Genomic DNA, 19,076 nt, shown 5'->3' with positions numbered 1-19,076 from the left:
TGCCCACCGGCAGGGTTGGCCACAAGCCCCAGGAGAGATGGTCCCCTGTGGGTTGACCTGCCTGCTGGTCCTCCTCATCCTTCTCACTCTTACAATTTCTCCCAGGTCTCCCAGCTGACACCCTGCAAGGCCACCGGGACCGTTTCATGGAGCAGTTCACAAAGTAAGTGATGGAAATGAAGGCGAATCAAAAGAGTGCCATAAAGTCAGTCCATACAAGAGCATTTGCTTTAAAATAATTGAGGAATGAGGGTATTTTAAAGCAATAAAGTGAAGAAAAAGAATTAGGGGGGTGGCAAACCTATCAGTGTCTGGGGAAGCTGTTGTTTCTCTAATAAATCCCATAAAAGCACACAGAAGAAGGCGATTTCATCACCTGCTTCATGCCCAGGGCTTCATCCTCTTCACTTTTTCTTCTCCCTAAGTTCTTGTGGTCTTTACCATGTACGTGCTCACAATTCCCAAATCTGTATTGCTAGCAGAACCTTACCTCTGAACTCCAGTCTCACCTACCACATTGTCTATGTGACATCTATACATTAAACTTAAATTTCAAACCGAACTCTAGGTTTTCCTCCAAGAACCATTTTCTCCCTGGTCTTTTCTATCTCAGTAAATACTGCCATCATTCATTTAGGCCAGAGATTTAGAGCTCATCTTGTATTGATTGATTGATTGATTGATTGATTTCAGAGAGGGAGGGAGAGGGAGACATAGATAGAAACATCAATGATGAGAGAGAATCCACTGATCAGCCGCCTCCTGCACGCCCCCCACTGGTAATTGAGCCCACATCCCAGGAATCGAACTGTGACCTCCTGGTTCACAGGTTGACGCTCAGCCACTGAGCCACACCTGCAGGGCAGAACTCATCATTTTCCTCATCCCCCATATCCAAATCCATTCACAGGTTCAAATGTTCACAAGCTACAAATATATCTTGGCTCCGGTCATATCTCCTCCCATCTAGACTTCCACTCTGCCCACCTGCAATACTATCCTCACCCAGCAGTTAGAACATTCTTGTAAAAATGTAAAAACCTTTGCTCAAAACCTTTCGATGCCTTCTGGTTGCATTGAGAATAAAAGCCAAGCTCTACTTTACAAGACCCCTACATGAGCTGATGCCTGCCTGCCATCTCTGACCTTGTCTCCAGAGCTCAACCTATTTCAGCCACACAGGGTCCTCCTCCAGTTCCTGGAACAGACTCAGTGCAGTGCTCCCTCAGGGGCTTCATTTTGCTGTTCCCTCTCCTGGGGACACTATTCCCTCTCCTGGGGATTCTCTTTGCCCAGACTGGCCAGCTTCAGGTCATCCTTGGTCACCTGCTCTCAGGCAGTCTTTGGTCCCCTTATTTGAGTCGGGTAGTCCCCATCTCCTGATCCTCCAACCTCATCTCTCCCACCCCCCCGTATTCTCTCTCCTAGCACCCTGTTTACTTCCTTCATTGTTTTTATCACAGCTTTATTTCTTGTTTGACTGTCTTGTCTATTATATCCCTAGCGGCTGATACAAAACAATTAAGCATATAGTGTTTAATAAATATTTGCATGAATTAATGAGCTAGTAAGTCAACTATCTAGTCTAGAAGAAGAAGAGCTTGCCTGATTGAGAGGCTAATTATTCTGGTGCATTTGGAAAAGAAAATTGGTAGCTAGATAAAAAGTAAAACTCATCTCTCAGTTAAGTGTGTCCAGGAAGAGGGGAAGGAATGGAGTGGGAGATAAAAGAACCGAGGAAGGGAATCAGCGTAGCAGGGTTCATTTTGACACCCTTGTTTTTCCTGTTAATGTCTTCAGCCTTGACAACAGGAAGAGCATACCTACCAAATCCCAGGTTTAGGCTTCTGCTGCTACTGGTTCCCAGGCAGCAATCAGAGGACAAGTTCAGGGTTGTACTAACCTCTTGATTTCCTTGTTCCAGTTGAAAAGCCTCATCTGTTTATTCTATAACAAATGGCTTACTAAACCCTAGGAGACAGGCCCTAGGGCTGATTTCCTGGAATGTTAAATTCCAGTAGCTTTTGAAAGCAGTAGAGACTGTTACTGTTGGCTCCATTCCAGAAAGGAGACGTGTAGTCAGGTGATTTTATTTCCTTTAATTTTTTCTAGCTTATGAAAACATCTCCCATGAGTATCCACCTCACTCTCTCTTCTAGCAGGCACAGCGGTCCTCTGAGGTGTAACTCTCTAATTCTGGAAAAGCAGCAATGACGTCACAGGGATGGTCATAGCCATGGGGTCTGAAGGGCTGTCATGAGACCCCAGGGATTTAGTTTATTGGGCTAAGCGGAAGAAAATTCTGTGTTGCAGGGAGCAGGTGCTGAGATCCATGCCCTCTTCCATCTCAGAAAATATGCCTGGTGCTCTCAGCTTTCTTGTCCTTCAATGTTTAGATTCGAAATAGAGACTTGAGGGTGAGAAAAAAAAATGATTTCTTTATTCCCATATTCATCCAAGATGAGCCCACAGTATTCTCCCAATGAATACTTGTTAAATAATTCCTCTATGCTTGGTACTGTGGTAAACCTAGATCAGCAGGGCCCAGTCTCTGCTCTCTAGAACCTGATTGTCTAATTGGGAAGATAACAAATAGCTCTAACACAAGGTGATTTAATTAAAATGAGATCTACCTTACCTTGGCTGGTGTGGCTCATTTGGTTGGGCATCGTCCTGTGCACCAAAAGGTTGTTGGTTCAATTTCCAGTCAGGGCACATTCCCAAGTATCAGGCTCAATCCATGATAGGGAGCGTGCAGGAGGCAGCTGATTGATGTTACACTCGCACATCAATGTTTCTCTCTCCCTCCCTCCCTCTCCCTTCCTCTTTCTAAAAATCAATAAACTACTCTATAGTGGTGCAGAAATTAGTTTAGGGGTTATCTACTCTTGTAAAAGATTTTGTCGTTTGAGTTCCTCTTTCCTCACCACCAGGTAAGCAAGGACTGGCTATAAATGCTCTTTCTCGATAGCGTCATAATTGAATCCTTGCACCGTGGAGGCTATCTCCTTGACAGCCTGTGCCTTTGGCCTGGGCAGGCACAGGAGGAAAGCTGGGTGGCTGCACTGTCCCCTCCTCTCCGGGGCTGGTGAAGACCCCAGCCCCCTCGGGCCCTCCTCCATCCCTAGGTTGAAAGATCTGTTCTACCGCTCCAGCAACCTTCAGTACTTCAAGCGGCTTATTCAGATCCCTCAGCTGCCTGAGGTAAGTGTACCTGGCCAGGACGCTCTTTTAGAGGCAGATCGAATGAATGACGAAGTTTGAGGATGTGTCTTCCCTCTTCAGAACCCACCCAACTTCCTACGAGCCTCCGCGCTGTCGGAACACATCAGCCCCGTGGTGGTAATCCCAGCCGAGGCCTCGTCCCCTGACAGCGAGCCCGTCTTGGAGAAGGATGACCTCATGGACATGGATGCCTCCCAGCAGGTGAGGACCATTTGGGAGAGAAACGTGGCTCTTCCTGTTGACCCTAAGTGCTGGGAAAAGGCCAGGAAGGGCTCTGGCCACTGCCTTCTAACCCAGGCTGTAACCTAGACTGCACACCCTGCCCTGTGGTCCCTAAGAGGGAACATAAGTAGATTTTAACTAAATTAAGATAGGGCCCATTCTTAGGCGTGACTCCTTTGCCCCCCCACCCAGCATTCTCTGGGTCTCTAACTTTGTTCTCAATCCTCTTTGGCCACTGCAGAGTTTATTTGACAACAAGTTTGATGACATCTTTGGCAGCTCGCTCAGCAGTGATCCCTTCAATTTCAACAGTCAGAACGGTGTGAACAAGGATGAGAAGTGAGTCCAAGCTGGGTTAATGTAGATGACACAGAAACTAAGTTAAGCCATGATCTGACTCGCCACACCTAACCAAAGAGGAATTCTTTATTTTTTTAAAATATGTTTTTATTGATTTTAGAAAGAGGGAGAGAAAGAGAGAAACATTGCTGTGAGAGAGAAACATCGATTGGCTGTTTCCTGTAACCACCCCAACTGGGGACCTTTTGGTGCACAGGACAGCTCTCAACCAACCGAGCTACATCAGCCAGGGCGAAAGAGGAATTCTTTATTTTTTTTAAGCAAATTCTTTTTTTTAATATATTTTATTGATATTTTACAGAGAGGAAGGGAAAGGGATAGAGAGTTAGAAACATCGATGAGAGAGAAACATCCATCAGCTGCCTCCTGCTCACTCCCTACTGGGGATGTGCTCACAACCAAGGTACATGCCCTTGACCAGAATCGAACCTGGGACCCTTCAGGCTAATGCTACAGGCCGATGCTCTATCCACTGAGCCAAACCGATCAGGGCGAAAGAGGAATTCTTAATGATGCTTGGGCTTCTTAGAGAAATGTCTTGACTGTCAAATATTGGCTCCTTTAATCCAAAGTAAAACCAAATGATGCTGAAATAACAGAGGACCCATGGGTGTTAGATTAGTATCTGGTAATACTGACAGTCTTAGAGTAAAATTTATGGAATTTCAAAGTATTGTCCCCAGATTAACACTAGTCTTTTTTTTTTTTTTAATCCTCACCCAAGGAATGAGAATATTTTTTTCCATTGATTTCAAAGAGAGTGTGTGTGGGGGCCGGAGGTGGGGGGGGAGGCAGGGGAGAAACATTGATGTGAGACAGACACATCAATTGGTTGCCTCTCGCATGGGCCCTGACTAGAAGAAGGATCAGACCTGCAACCCAGGTACATGCCCTTGAGGGGGACTTGAACTGGCAAGCCTCCAGTGTGTAGGCCAGTGCTCTAACCACTGAGCAGCTGGCCAGGGCAACACCAACTTTTCACTTCCTCCCCTGATCTCCCAGCTTGCATTTAAAAGGAGAGGGGTAGGAGCACAGTAGAAGCAAACTTGCCCTCCGTCTGTTCACAGGGGCCACTTAATTGATCAATTGTACCAAGAGATCAGTGTGCTGAAGGCACAGCTGGAAAACATGAAGACTGAGGTATGAGTGGGTTCTGATCTGTTTCTGGGCTTCACCAGAGCAGGGCAGATTTTAATATTAAATTTTCTTCACATCGATACTTGTTAGACCACATCTTAAAGGGCATTAGTTAGTAGAAATGTCAAAGCCAGAGGACCTGGTCTTCCCATGGTCTCAATTGTAATGCATTTCTATTGTCCTGGCTTTGAGAATAGCATTGAAGCCAAGCTCCAGTGTCCCTCAGAGATAACCATGATCACCAAATGGCTGTGAAGTGTAGTGAGAAAGACCTGTTATCAAATGGTGACAAGAAGGCTTGACTTCCAACTCTGATGGCTGTTTGCAGCGAATGGTGCTATAAATCTACCTGCTCCTCAGACCCAGAGCTGGTCAGAGGCTTTATTCACTGGGACAGGTGAACATGTCTCCTTCCTGATTCCAGCTCATTCATTGCTGCTCCCAAGCCACTCTAACAGGACCAGAATACCCCCACCGTCGTCCCCTGTTGCTGCTGATTGGATGGCCTCCAGCTCAGCTCTCAGGAGGCCTTGGGAGTGGGCTTGTTAGAAAACCTAGGTGTTTATTTGGTCCGTGCTGGACACATGGTAGGACCTGCTTCTCCGCCCAGCACACCTGACCCACAGCAGTGCGGCCACCAGGCGCGTTACCTAAGTCCCTCCCACAGAGCCAGCGAGCTGTCCTGCAGCTGAAGGGCCGCATCAGTGAGCTGGAGGCCGAGCTGGCAGAGCAGAAGCACCTGCGGCAGCAGGCGGCCGATGATAGCGAGTTCCTGCGGGCAGAGCTGGATGAACTCAAGAAGAAGCGAGAAGACACAGAGAAGGCGCAGCGGAGCCTGACAGAGATAGAAAGTGAGAAGCTGGTGGGGGTGGGGGTGAGGGGGTGGGTCAGGGAGATCAGGATGGAGGAGGAGGCAGGGTGGCAGAGCCCCACCCTGCTTTGCATCCGTCCAGAGGAGCTGTCAGGAAGGCCAGCTCTTGCCACCAGTCAAAGGTCAGCCGGGAGTCCAGCAGGTGGAGCGCCTGTGTGAGGCACTGCTGAGAACACAGCGTTGGGGACTACAGAAGGTGACGGGGGTGCCTACCCCAGGAGCGTGGGTCTCCGTAGGAGAGAAGGAGCCCAAGAAATGACTTAAAGCACAAACACTGATTAAGTGAATACATGTGTGTCAATGCTTAGGAGGCATGAACTGGTGATTTGAGTCAGGTGAATTCTTTTTAAAAAAGACTTCCCCCAGGAGTTTAAGTAGGATTTTTGAGGGAGAAGAGATGTTTGCATTTGTGAAGAGAAATGAGGGTCTTCTGGGGACTCTGGCTTCCTGGAGGGCCGGTGGAGGGCCCTAGCTGGGTAGCGTCCTCACCTTGGTCCTTGACCATACAGGGAAAGCCCAGGCCAATGAGCAGCGGTACAGCAAGCTGAAGGAGAAGTACAGTGAGCTGGTGCAGAACCACGCTGACCTGCTGCGGAAGGTAGGACCCGCCACCTCCCTCTCACCGCGCATGGGCCCCGCACCACAGGGGAAGGAACGGCTGGGGCCTCGTGGCGTCTCCGGGTCCAGCGCCCCAACTAGTCTCCAGTGGGTCCCCACCATTTCTTGGGAACCTCAGCTTTCAGGCTCCCTTGCCTCGCATATCTTGAGCTCCACCTTAGATGCTAGCCCCACTTGCATTATCCCCCATTTTTATTATTTCTTTAAATATTTAAGAGTTGATGTCTGCAGATGACAGCTTTCTTCTGGCTCCCCTCTGGGTAGGACAGTGATTTCTGTGTCCAACGCTAGGCCACTCACGATCTGAATGCTGCCATTTGTTCTAGAAGGAAGATGTCCTTTAAGCCCGTGATGAGCCACTTCAAGACAATGTTCTCCCCTTACAGAATGCAGAGGTGACCAAACAGGTGTCTGTGGCCAGACAAGCCCAGGTGGATTTGGAACGAGAGAAAAAAGAGATAGAGGATTCCTTCCAGCGCGTGAGCGAGCAGGCCCAGCGAAAAGTGAGTGGGAGGGAGACATACGTGGGGGCCATCCGAGTTGGAGGCAGGCCTTGATCAAAGACCTTGTCGTCTTCTGCTCCATCGGTAGCTAGCTCTGTGGGTTGGAGCCCTGTGAAGGTGCTACGAGAGGCTGTATAGAATAGATAATGGTTACCGAGGCACAAGGTTTAGAAGTGAGGCATGGACGCAAGCTGAATGAGGTTCATCAGCAAAGGCCTTCCCGGGAAGATTCCTCAGGAGAGAATCTGGAGTAAAAGCACATGGATATTGGAGAGAGGAACAAGTGTTTACAAGGAGTTGCAGCCAGGCAAACACCGTGGGTCAGGGTGGGGTTGGCAGGCAGGTCCATTGGGAGGGATTTCACACTTCCTGTAACCCAGAGTAAAAAAATACATCTATCTAATCAAAACAAGAGTTTCACAAAGCAATACTTATCCTTACTATGTGATCGCATTTGGATAATTTGTTCTATTTCATTTTTTTTTTAATGTTAGCTGTGAATTTTACTAATGGGTTACAAAACACTCTTTGAAAAACACCACTTAGAAATCAAAGAAGGGGACTCATTTCTAGATGGCAAGATTTTGCAATGTACCAGTGTTAGAATGCCTGAATTAAAGATCCACTTCTACTTTAATGAGTATTATGGGCTTAAGCATGGCACTCAGACAATGTCCTTAAAATCCCCCCCCCTTGACATTCCACTTGCTCAGAAGAAAAAATTTTGGTACACTCTGAGTTCTCACCTCCCCACTCCCCCTTTTTGCTGAGGTAATTTTGCATACAAAAGAGTACACAAATCTCATTTATAGCTCAGGGATTTTTTTTTTTTACATGTGTTTATCCCTTGTAATCACCACCCAAATCAGGGTGCTCCTGCTTTTCTTCTCTTTCAGACTCAAGAACAGACGGAAGTACTAGAGAACTTGAAGCAAGAACTTGCCACCAGCAAACAGGAACTCCAGGTTGTCCAAGGCAGCCTGGAAATAGCTGCCCAGGTGAGCACCACCTTTTTTCTTCCCCCTCCTTATTCCTTCCCCTCTGGCTTTCATGTGGCTGTCACCGAGCCCCTGTCACCATGCAGCATATGGCCAACCTGGCCCCATCTGTGATCAGTGTGTACCCAGGGAAATGAAACTGGCAGGTTAAGAGATATCACCTTCTGTTCCTTGTGGCCTAGCGGTGGGTTTGGACTTCTGGGGAAGGGACAGTTTCATTCCTCCCAGCAGCTCTCTCTTCCCACTCGGTCGCCATTGCAGTCAGAAGGAAAATGGGTGACCCAGATTGCTGAACTGGAGAAGGAGCAGGGCCGTTTGGTGAATGCCATGGCTCGTCGAGAAGAGGAATTCTCTGCTCTTCAGGCACAGCTGGAAAACACCCAGCTCAAACTGTCCAGCACACAGGCAAGTCGCAGACATCCTTGGCTGACCACGTTCAACTTCACTCCCCGGCCTCAGCGGCATATCATGGAGGCTGGGGGCTGTGGGAGGGGTTTGGGGCCCCCAGCCTGATTGTGAAGGCATCTGTAGGAAGAGCCCCTGATGCTGGCATGCCCTGAGTCACCCACAGAGCAGACGAGGGAAAGCACAGCTCTCCTTTATTGTGTGAAAAAGGGGTGCACCTAGCACTCTCTCCCCAAGATTGGAGAATGGGTTGCAGTGACCCATTCCCATAGCCTTCTGTGCTCAGTGGCACACACATTGGACAAAGAAAGCAACAACTTGAGTTAAGACACCAGGAGTCCCAGCTGTGTCACAGACGGATGCTGCCTGAAGGCTCTTACGGGGTCGGTGGCAGACTCTCACCTCCCTGGACCATTTCTAGGAATCTATGTGCCAGCTCGCAAAGGACCAACGGAAAATGCTTCTGTCAGAAACAAGGAAGGCGGCAGAGCAGGTGATACAAGAGGCCCTGAGGCAGCTTGAGGAGCCCACTCTCATCAGCTGTGCCGGATCTGCAGGTACTCTTCCTGGCTTGCAGGTACTCTTCCTGGCTTGCAGGTGTTGAATCCTGTTGGCATTAAATCCCATGTGACACTGAACTCAGGCTCTCAGCCTGGCTGCACGTCACAATTGCCTGGGCGTGCCGGGGCCCCAAGACCAGTTCAGTAGTAAGCTCTTTGGTGCAGGGCCTGGGCAGCAGTACTGTCTAAAGCCCCAGCTGTGATAACTACTGCTTTAGTCATGGATCACACCAATGCAACACCTACTGGGAGCTGAGCCTTGGTAACAATTCTAAAGGCCGGTAGGAGGAGGAGCAGACAGCCCCGCGTCTCAGGAGAAAAATGTGCTCTGAATTAAGGGGTGGTTGCTCATGAGCTTCCAGTCGAGACAGGGAGGCTTCAAAGTGTGGAGGGACAGAAACAATAAAAGTCCTCACACAGCCATAGGTATGAGCGAGGGCCTACTTGGCACGTACCAGATCCTAAGCAGTGGTTCTCAACCTTCTGAATGCCGCGACCCTTTAATACAGCTCCTCATGTTGTGGTGACCCCCCAACCATAAAATTATTTTCGTTGCTACTTCATAACTGTAATTTTGCTACTGTTATGAATCGTAATGTAAATATCTGATATGCAGGATGTATTTTCATTGTTCGCAACCCACAGGTTGAGAACCGCTGTAAGGGCTTGCGAGTAGAGCAGCCATCCGAGCTAGAGAAGCCCTCTGGGTGAGAGGAGAGAGCCTCTGTGCACAGTAGGAGAGCATCCAGGCCCATGGGATTTGAAGCCATAGTGATGAGCAGATGTCATTACAGCTCATTCTCAAGCAGAAAAGACATGTTGGCAAAGCAGAGAGAGCTTCCACTGAAGCACGAGGCAGATGAGAAGAAACGGCTAACAGCTGATTTTTATTATCACGTAGAAAGGTCTCGGTGTGGTGAAGTGTACAGCAAGGACTGTTATATCTTATTCAGCAGGGAACCCATCTGTAAGGAAACACAACAGTTACAAAGGAAGGAGCACACTGAGTACTAATGTGCTGAGGGAATGCCAGGAAGTGGGGCCGATGTGGGCAGATTCAGAGATGTTAGGAGCTAGCTTTTGAAAGAAGAGGAGAGACATGAACCATGGAGAAGAGACGTGGGGAATCATAATAAAAACAGCTGATAATTTCCTGAGTGCTTTCTGTATGCCTCGCACTGCTCTACGCGCTTTATATGCCTTAGCCCAGCGAATCCTCGGAGTGATGCCAGAGGTGATGCTATCAGTTTTCTGTTTTCAGATGAGGAAGCACAAACAGCCCGAGATCACAGCTTAGGGGTCGAGCCACACCTAGGCCGTGCGACCAAAGAGCCCGTGCTGTGACTCCTGTGACACAGCCTCCACACACCTGTGCACAGAGGCACAGCAGTGGGAATGACTGTTGTGTGTGGAGCACACGCACAGATTAGCCTGATGGGAGCCAAGGATCTGGGCTCAAGGTTAATGAGAGTCCAAGGGCCTTGAAAGACTTCACAGAAAAGCCTGGATTTGATACAATGGGCAGTAATGAGAAATGAGACGCAGAATCTGGGCTGGCAATGTGGTGGCCCTGGTTCTTGGCTAAAGACCAGACAGGTTCAGAAACACAGCTTTTGAAGCTGCCATAAGAGAATCACGTACCAGGGTAACCAACAAGCTTTTCTCCCTTCCCTCTTCTCAGGGCAGCTCCTGTAGGGCTGGGGCCACTCACTAGGTAGGCTCATCCATCAACTGACTTAACAGGGACGAATGAAGCAAGCTAGGACAACTCTCACTTTCACTTTGCCCTGTCTTTCCTCTCACAGATCACCTTCTCTCCACGGTCAAGTCCGTTTCCAGCTGTATTGAACAACTGGAAAAATGCTGGAGCCGGTATATTGCCTGCCCAGAAGGTAACAAAGGCCAAGGATAGGGTCTGTCACCAGTGATGGCAGGGCAGGGCTCAAAAATGCCTGAATGTGGAAACATGGGTTCCTATGCACCAAGCAAGGAGTGTGTACAACTCATAAAGCAGGGAGGGAGGAAAAGTGAAAGTGGCTAAGTGGTTAGAGCATCAGCCCGTGCACCCAAGGGTCTTGGGTTGAATTCCCGGTCAAGATCACATACCTGGGTTACAGGTTCAACTCCCAGCCCCAGTTGGGGTTCATGTGGGAGGCAACTGGTCGATGTTGGTCTGTCTCTCGTTCCCTCTCCTTCCTACTCCCTCCCTCCTTTCCATTCTCTCTAAAAATCAGTGGAAAAAAATGCCCTCAGGTGAGGATTAACAAACAAACAAAAAAAGAAAGAAAGGAAGCGATACTCCTCAAGCAGGACTGAGAAACTTTCCTTTAAACTCCTGGCAGATATCAGTGGGCTTCTGCACTCAGTCACCCTCCTTGCCCACTTGACCAGCGACACCATTGTTCACGGCGGCACCACCTGCCTTAGAGCCCTGCCAGAGCCTGCCGATGGTGAGTACCAGAGCTGAGGGGGCCATTCAGAGAAGCGGGGGGAGCAGAGGGCCTGTAAAAGTCTCTGTTGCCTTGCGTCTCCAGCACTGACCGAGGCCTGTAAACAGTATGGCAAGGAAACCCTCCTCTATCTGGCTTTCCTGGAGGAAGACGGAACCCTTGAGAATGTCGACAGCACAGCCCTGAGGAGCTTCCTCAGCAAGATCGCGGCCATCGGCGAGGTATGATCAGTATTATCTTCTGGGGAAAGTTATTGTTGCTCTTGGGTGTGAGTGCTGGTGATTTGCCAGGAAGTCGGTGAGCCCGTTCTAAGCCAGTTCTTTCTGCACTTTAAACTTGATTCTAGAAAGTGAGGGCGCTGAAAAATGTGACCCCCCTGAATGACATTCCAGTTACATTTAATTCATTGGCTTTAATTAAGAATCTGCTCTGTGGTCATCATTAGGAAGTATCAAAGAAGAATAAGCATGGTTTCTCTGTTTTTAAGGATTTTTATGTGGTTGGACAGGTAACACCTAAAATGGAGATAATGGCCCTAACCAGTTTGGCTCAGTGGATAGAGCGACAGCCTGTGGACTGAAAGGTCCCAGCTTTGATTCCATTCAAGGGCATGTACCTTGGTTGTGGGCACATCCCCAGTAGGGGGTGTGCAGGAGGCAGCTGATCAATGTTTCTCTCTCATCGATGTTTGTAATTCTCTATCGCTCTCCCTTCCTCTCTGTAAAAAATCAATAAAATACATTTTAAAAAATAATAAAAATAAAATGGAGATAATGATATATTTATTCATTCAATAAAGATATAGTGAATATGTCCTATATACTGGGATTTGTGCTAGGTGTGGTTGTATAGGAACAAATAAGACATGGTCTCTAGAGGAAAGGAAAATAAAGAAAGCTGCAATTTCTATACAGTGCGATGAGAAGTGAAATAGAGTTCTATTTTGAGAGTACAGTACAAGGCAGCATTTAATTAATTTCTAAAATGTGTGGTGATAAGTTCAGGAAAGAAAGACATCAGGGCCGGAGTTCAGACCCTCATTTTCTCATTTGAGCGCTTTAAACAGCCTTCTGATACTCTCTCTGCCTCGGGCCTCTTTTTTCTCTGCTCCCTTCCAAAAACAGAGATCTGACCAGGATTCCTCTAGTTTGATACCAAAAATCATATGTAATGTGACACACAAGGACCTCCAGAGTCTGGGCTCTATCCACCTTTCTGGGCCCCTCTGCACTCTCCCTTCACGTTACAGTTGGTGGCTAGCACTGTGATGTGCCACTTACCGATTTCCCCCCAATGAGTTCTCAGAAGTAGAGCCCATACCTTCTTCATATTGTATCCCTGGTCCCTGGCATAATATCTGGCAGGTGGTTAACACCCCACAAGTGTTTACTTAATTGAATATAGAGAGAGAGAGAGAGAGAGAGAGAGAGAGAGAGAGAGAGAGAGAGAGAGAGAGGGAACAAACCAGATAAAAAGATGGATCGGATTGGGGAGGAATGTGGAATGTTCATATTGGGGAGAAATAAGCAATGAAGTGGAGACCCTTGAATGTCTGGATAAAGGAAGACTATGGAGAATGGTGAATTGCTAACCTCTATTTCAATAGGGTGACATGATCGTGATGACATTTGGTATTATTAAATTGGTGTGTCAGCCTAGGCAACATTAACACAGTCTGCCTTTTGTTGAAGATAAAGCATCTTACCCCGTATAGTGCAGAATTGAGAAGTCAATATATGCGGCAAAGTATGTAGGACACCATGAAGAGATAAAAATTAAATTACTGAAAGCAAAGCAAAGTGTGATAGAAAGATCATGGGTAGTTTTCCTTCCTGACACTAGGGCTTACCAGATGTAGAGAATCTTCCCAGGACATGGAAAATACTGAATAAGATTTGGGGGGGAAAAAAGTTTGCAGTAACTATGTTTATTGTGACATGTTAAAGAACCTTTTTTTTTTATTTTTTTTTATTGATTTCAGAGAGGAAGGAAGAGGGAGAAATAGAAACATCAATGATGAGAGAGAATCATTGATTGGCTGCCTCCTATACATTGAGCCTGCAACCTGGGCATGTGCCCTTGACTGGAATGGAACCTGGGACCCTTCAGTCCATAGGCCGATGTTCTATCCATTGAGCCAAACCAGCTAGGGCTAAAGAACCTTTTAAAAGTTATTAAAAGCAAGACAAAGGAATAAGATAGTTTCAAATGTAAGCAGATATATTTGAAAAAGAACCATAGAACTTCTAGAAGTGAAAAATATAATCATTGAAAGTAATAACTTTAAAATATATAGATTCACCAGCAAGTTAAAACAAAGCTGAAGAAAGAATTAGTGAACTGGAGGAATTATCTAAATATGGCACAGATTTTATAAGTTGGAATGTAATGGCTATATATAGACTATTTAATCAGAGTTCCAGAAGATAACAGAAAGACTATGTTCTCCCCACCCCCAGCAACATATTGTTAATTCTATGCTTTTTCCAAAATTCTTGTGTGTGAGGTTTATCCATTTGGATATGTTCATTTTCACTCCTTTGTTGTGCTCCATTATGTGCATATTGCTTAATTTCTATTATATCTGTTTTCTTGTTGATGCACATCAGGGTTATTTCCAGTTTGGGGCTATTATGAATGTGTCACTGTGATCATTCCTATACACATCTCCTGATGAATGAGTGCAAGAATTTCTCTAGAGTTTATATATGTAGGAATCGAATTACTAGTTTATAGGATGAATTTCACACACAGTAGTAACTGCCTCATATGATTGCTGTGGGAGCAAAGTTAAATAAGGGGCAGGCTGTCTGGTTGGAAGACATTATCTACATTTCAAGAGGTTTTTAAAACACATCCCAAGCAGCAAACACAATCAGCTGTGCTCCTGTGGGGTTAGGGTCCAAGTAGATGCAACTGAATGGCCTTGTGGGGTTAAGCAGGGTTGGCCTTCTGGAAGGAGATGGGTTCTGAGTGAAGCTAGAGGAGGTGGAACATGAGGTTCCAGGGTTCACATGGTAGAGAGTTCCAAGCAAGGCCTATAAGGGATGCCCCTCCATGGCTTGCAGAAGTGTGCTATGTGGTGGGGCCCTCCTATCTTCTGCCATCATGTGGGGATTACAGGTCTGTCACTGGAGAAAAGAGAAGAGGTTAAAGAGTCATTTCAGCCCTTGTGATGTGTTCATAGGAGCTCCTGCCCAGAGGCCTGGACATCAAACAAGAAGAGCTAGGAGACCTGGTGGACAAGGAGATGGCTGCCACTTCAGCTGCCATTGAAACTGCTACAGCCAGAATAGAGGTATGGAGCCCTGGCCAATGTTCTCAGTGATAGAGCATCAGCCTGTGCAACAAAGGAGTATTGCTCAGTCGTTAGAGCATCGTCCCATGCACAAAAGGGTTTGCTTCCTAATGAAGGGCATGTACCTGGGTTGCAGGTTCCCTCCCTACTCTCAATCTTAGCACATGTGGGAGGCAACCAGTCGATGTGTCCTCTCTCTCTCTCTCTTTCTCTCTCTTTCTCTCTCTTTCTCTCTCCCTCCCTTCCACTGTCTAAAAATCAATGGAAAAGAATATCCTTGGGTGAGGATTAACAAAACAATAGAAGTATGGAAGTGTCTCAAGATCTAAAGTGATGCTCTTGCAGCTTCCCTTTGGCAACATTTTCTATTCATATATCTTAGTTGTTCATTAAGGCTTTAGAGACTCCCTATAAAAATAAACCAAAACCAGAATATACCAGGATCTCTCAGGGGTAGAAAATGAGAAAGTCCTCACCACTAGAAGGTGAGCAATTTCCTCAAGGATCAACATACTTTGGTATCAGGCTATCTTGCATTCAAGTTCCAGATTGACTGACCACTTACTAACTGCATGACTTCCAGTAAGTTACATTAACCTCGCTAAGATTCTGATTTCAAAACCAATGACAATGCTTGTCTCGGAAAAGCTGAGTGGGCCCCATTGGAAAGGTCACACATGGCCCACCTTGGAGTGAGTACCTGCCTGTAGGACCTGGTAGCTGCTGCCCCTCCCAGCAGGTGCCATAGCTCTCAGAGTTCTGTGCACACCAGCCTGGGTTCCAGAATGTCAAGGCACTGACAGAGGCAGCCTGCTGCAGCTGACCGCACTGAGTAGATCACAAGTTTACTCGTAGATTCTTTTCCTGATTCTCACAAGGATGTGGATGGGCTCTTCTAGATTTGGATACTGGACCCAAAGTGTAGTGGGACGCCAGTAGGTTCTCAGTACCTGTGACGTGTTAAAAAAAACCCTGCTTCTCTTTAACAGGAGATGCTCAGCAAATCCCGAGAAGGAGACACGGGAGTCAAATTAGAGGTGAACGAAAGGTCAGTCTGAACAGCATGGTGGTGCGTTAGTGATCGGGGTCAGTCTTGCCTGCACTGGTTTATACTAATTAGAATAGAACACTAGCAGCCACAGGGAAAGGTTGAGTCTACTAATATGTAATTGTCAATAGCAGTATTAATGATGGAGATAGTATCACTGTTGCATTACAGGGGGAAAGAACCCCCCAGGAATCCTCACTTAGCTATTCCTTATGAAGAAGATCCACAGTCCAGTCTCCTCACTCACCTGCCTTTCCTTTGGGGCTTCATCCGGAGAGCATAACCTGCCTTATTTCCCGTTCCAAGTATGCCTGTGTTTAGGAATGAGAACAAGAACAGTTTTCTTCATTGGTATTAGTTCTGTATCCTCACCTTTTTTTTCCCCCCAGGATTCTTGGTTCATGTACCAGCCTAATGCAAGCTATTCAGGTCCTGATTGTGGCCTCGAAGGATCTCCAGAGAGAGATAGTGGAAAGTGGCCGGGTAAGCATGGGTGAGGGCCCGGGAACAGGGAGAACAGACACGGGGTAGTCATTAGTTACAGATTCCCAGCTCACTGAGAGGCTACGTCTACACGAAACAGTCATCCACATTCAGTGAGATCTATGTATGTTGCCTTCTCGGCCTGTGTGTCCATCTGAGGGCGCAGCTGCCGTCCCTGGGGATGTCAGCAGACCATGGGAAGAAGCTGGCGCACTGCCAGGTCCCCAGAGAGCAGCCAGGCACAGCTTCCAGCTCCGGGCTCATTAACCCAGGCGACATCGTTGGAGCCTGCTGGGGAAACCAAGTGTGCATTGCAAGTCTGGGCCCTTGGAGGAGGAAGTGAAAGGTTTTGAAAACAAGGCAAATCGGAAGAATGAACCTGCCGCTGACTTTCTCAGTGGGCTCTGCCGTGTCTCTTTCCAGCAGCCGTCAACTTGCAGTGCTTCACAGACTCGCCCTCAGTCTTGTCTTGACATTGTCACTTGGATTTCCTCACTCCTTTGCTGGCATTATTGCCATCTTGTTTTTTTCTCACATCCCTAAAGCAGCTGCAACTCAAGAGACAAAGGTCCAGGGAGGGTTTATGAGCCTGAAAGCAATCATATAAGGAACGAAGCCATATCTGTTTTGGTGGTGCTTTTTATCAGTCTGAGAGATGTTGTTTTGGGGCCCCAAAATTAGAAAGAAGGACTGAGCAAGGAGTATCTGTAGATTTTCAGACTATCAGGTACTTTCAAAGCATTAATACATTTTTTAAATCCAAGTAGAAATAGTTTTTTAAAATTATTCCACACATACATACATACACACACACACACACACATACGTACAATTTGGAAGTATAATAAAAATGCCATGGGTTTTGGAGTCTGAAGAGCCTAGGATTTACTTTCATTTATTTCCTGCATGACCTTGGGAAAAGTATTTTTGCCTCTCAAAACTTTATTTTTCTTATCTGTAAAATGGGAATAATAATGCTTGCCTCTCAGAGTGGCTGTGAAAATTTATATGAGGTAATATATATATAAAAGCACCTGGCACACAGGAGGCACTCAATAAAAGGTAGCTATTATTATTTCTCACTTCCCTAGGGCACAGCATCTCCTAAAGAGTTTTATGCCAAGAATTCTCGATGGACAGAAGGACTCATCTCAGCCTCCAAAGCTGTGGGCTGGGGAGCCACTGTCATGGTGTAAGTGTCTTTGGGTCCCAAGGCTCCTCACCCACCCTCATTCCATTGATCACCCCAGAGAAAAACTAAGTGGAGGTGGGGGAGATATCCCCACTAGAAATACACTGTTGATAAGGAAGTCAGTAGGACTAAAGTTTAAAAGGGAGACTGGGTCTCCTGGGGCAGCACAGGCAGGCTGTGCTCCCTGGCCGACAGGGTGAGGGGTTGGTCTAGAGGTGGTATCATAAGGGGTTGCAGCTGAGACTGCCACAGTGACATAATCCATGTTGTCCTTTCCTGACTGTCAGTGATGCAGCTGATCTGGTGGTACAAGGCAAAGGGAAGTTCGAGGAGCTAATGGTGTGCTCCCATGAAATTGCTGCTAGCACAGCCCAGCTTGTGGCTGCATCCAAGGTAGGACCTGTAATAGGACTCCCTGGGACACTGTGAGGCCTGGCTAGGGTAGAGATACTTGGACTCTGAAGCTGGATTCCAGAACAGATGATTTCTCCATGGTCCAGGAGGGTTGAATCTCAAATTAAAATTCTGACTCTCAAGGGTCCCCCTACCCCTCCCTCTCAAAGCCTTGCATCTGTCAGCAAGGAGCCCTTCCACCCAGCTCACCACACATGCTCCCCTTGGCTCTCCTCACCTTTGTTACAAGTGGCCTTTGAGGGTCCCAACTGTGCCGACCTCTGATAAGCAATCACAGCATTCCAGGAGCACTCAAATAAGGAGTGAGTCAGAGCAGTCAGATGCTTGCCCGGCGCGGCCCAGAGCTTCCTCAGTCAATGTCTGCCTCTCCTCAAGACTCCAGATTTGAACCATTGCCCCAGCTAATCCTAATGCAAAGCTTGTCACCAGTATCCTTCTGTGAGTTCTATAGTACCCCGGGAAGTGTTCTTTAGCCATCCTTATTTATTGCTATCCCAAATTGATTTTCACAAATGGAGCATTTCATTAAAATCCCTGAAAGCTAGTTTGAGATCACCAAGCAAATAAGCCAGAAAGCACCTTTTATATTAAAGATATGCCAGGAGTTGACCCCACAGGCAATGATTTTTGAGAAGTTGGTTGGTAACCGCAGTGGATCAGATATATTTGTCAAGAACCCTCAACCCAACTTTTGACCACCGCTCTATGTTATGTGAACCTAAACATGCTTGGTTCTGGCAGGTGAAAGCTGGTAAGGACAGCCCAAACCTGGCCCAGCTACAGCAAGCCTCTCGCGGGGTGAACCAGGCCACCGCCGCGGTCGTGGCCTCGACCATTTCTGGCAAATCGCAGATTGAGGAAACAGGTAGCCTTTCAGAAGCAATACTTTTTTTATCCATCCGATATAGCTGTTCTTTACAGTCTTCTCCATGAGCCCAATTTCTCAGTTCTGTTTCTAAATTCTCTTACTTTTCATCTTTTACATAAATACTTATTTTCTCATAAGAAGGGTCACCACATGAGCGTGCTGTTTATTTCACTACTAGGGGCCCGGTGCACGAAATTCGTGCACTGGGTGGGAGAGGGGGGCGGGGGGAGTGTCCCTCAGGCCAGCCTGCCCCATCTCACATACTGGGAGCCCTCAGGCGTTGACCCCCATCACCCTCCAATCGTAGGATCGGCCCCTTGCCCAGGCCTGATGCCTCTGGTCCAGGCATCAGGCCTGGGCAGGGGACCCCCAGACCCCTCCAATTGCTGGCTCTGCCCCTTGCCCAGGCCTGATGCCTTGGCTT

The 19,076-nt window shown here is 47.3% G+C and overlaps 1 protein-coding gene across 4 annotated transcripts in view; it reads left to right on the top strand.

The window, feature by feature from the left end:
- HIP1 (huntingtin interacting protein 1) overlaps positions 1–19,076 on the top strand; it is a 72,991-nt gene that overhangs the window by 49,432 nt on the left and 4,483 nt on the right. For 3 of the 4 annotated variants that reach the window (XM_015570266.1, XM_015570265.1, XM_015570267.1), the window contains 20 exons: positions 106–163; positions 3,129–3,204; positions 3,286–3,426; positions 3,689–3,786; positions 4,875–4,947; positions 5,612–5,795; positions 6,325–6,413; positions 6,820–6,936; positions 7,833–7,934; positions 8,196–8,339; positions 8,761–8,896; positions 10,705–10,800; positions 11,242–11,349; positions 11,434–11,570; positions 14,537–14,647; positions 15,637–15,695; positions 16,085–16,178; positions 17,270–17,370; positions 17,658–17,763; positions 18,526–18,649. In XM_015570266.1, coding sequence (XP_015425752.1) covers positions 106–163; positions 3,129–3,204; positions 3,286–3,426; positions 3,689–3,786; positions 4,875–4,947; positions 5,612–5,795; positions 6,325–6,413; positions 6,820–6,936; positions 7,833–7,934; positions 8,196–8,339; positions 8,761–8,896; positions 10,705–10,800; positions 11,242–11,349; positions 11,434–11,570; positions 14,537–14,647; positions 15,637–15,695; positions 16,085–16,178; positions 17,270–17,370; positions 17,658–17,763; positions 18,526–18,649 — 2,154 coding nt within the window. The remainder of the gene's footprint in view (positions 1–105; positions 164–3,128; positions 3,205–3,285; positions 3,427–3,688; positions 3,787–4,874; positions 4,948–5,611; positions 5,796–6,324; positions 6,414–6,819; positions 6,937–7,832; positions 7,935–8,195; positions 8,340–8,760; positions 8,897–10,704; positions 10,801–11,241; positions 11,350–11,433; positions 11,571–14,536; positions 14,648–15,636; positions 15,696–16,084; positions 16,179–17,269; positions 17,371–17,657; positions 17,764–18,525; positions 18,650–19,076) is intronic. The other variant, XM_006773375.2, reaches the window with a different exon arrangement.

Source organism: Myotis davidii, unplaced genomic scaffold (assembly GCF_000327345.1).
Source record: "Myotis davidii unplaced genomic scaffold, ASM32734v1 scaffold726, whole genome shotgun sequence".
Classification (NCBI taxonomy): Eukaryota; Metazoa; Chordata; class Mammalia; order Chiroptera; family Vespertilionidae; genus Myotis; species Myotis davidii.
Note: the sequence above shows the minus strand (reverse complement) of the source record. Positions and strands in the feature narration are given on the sequence as shown.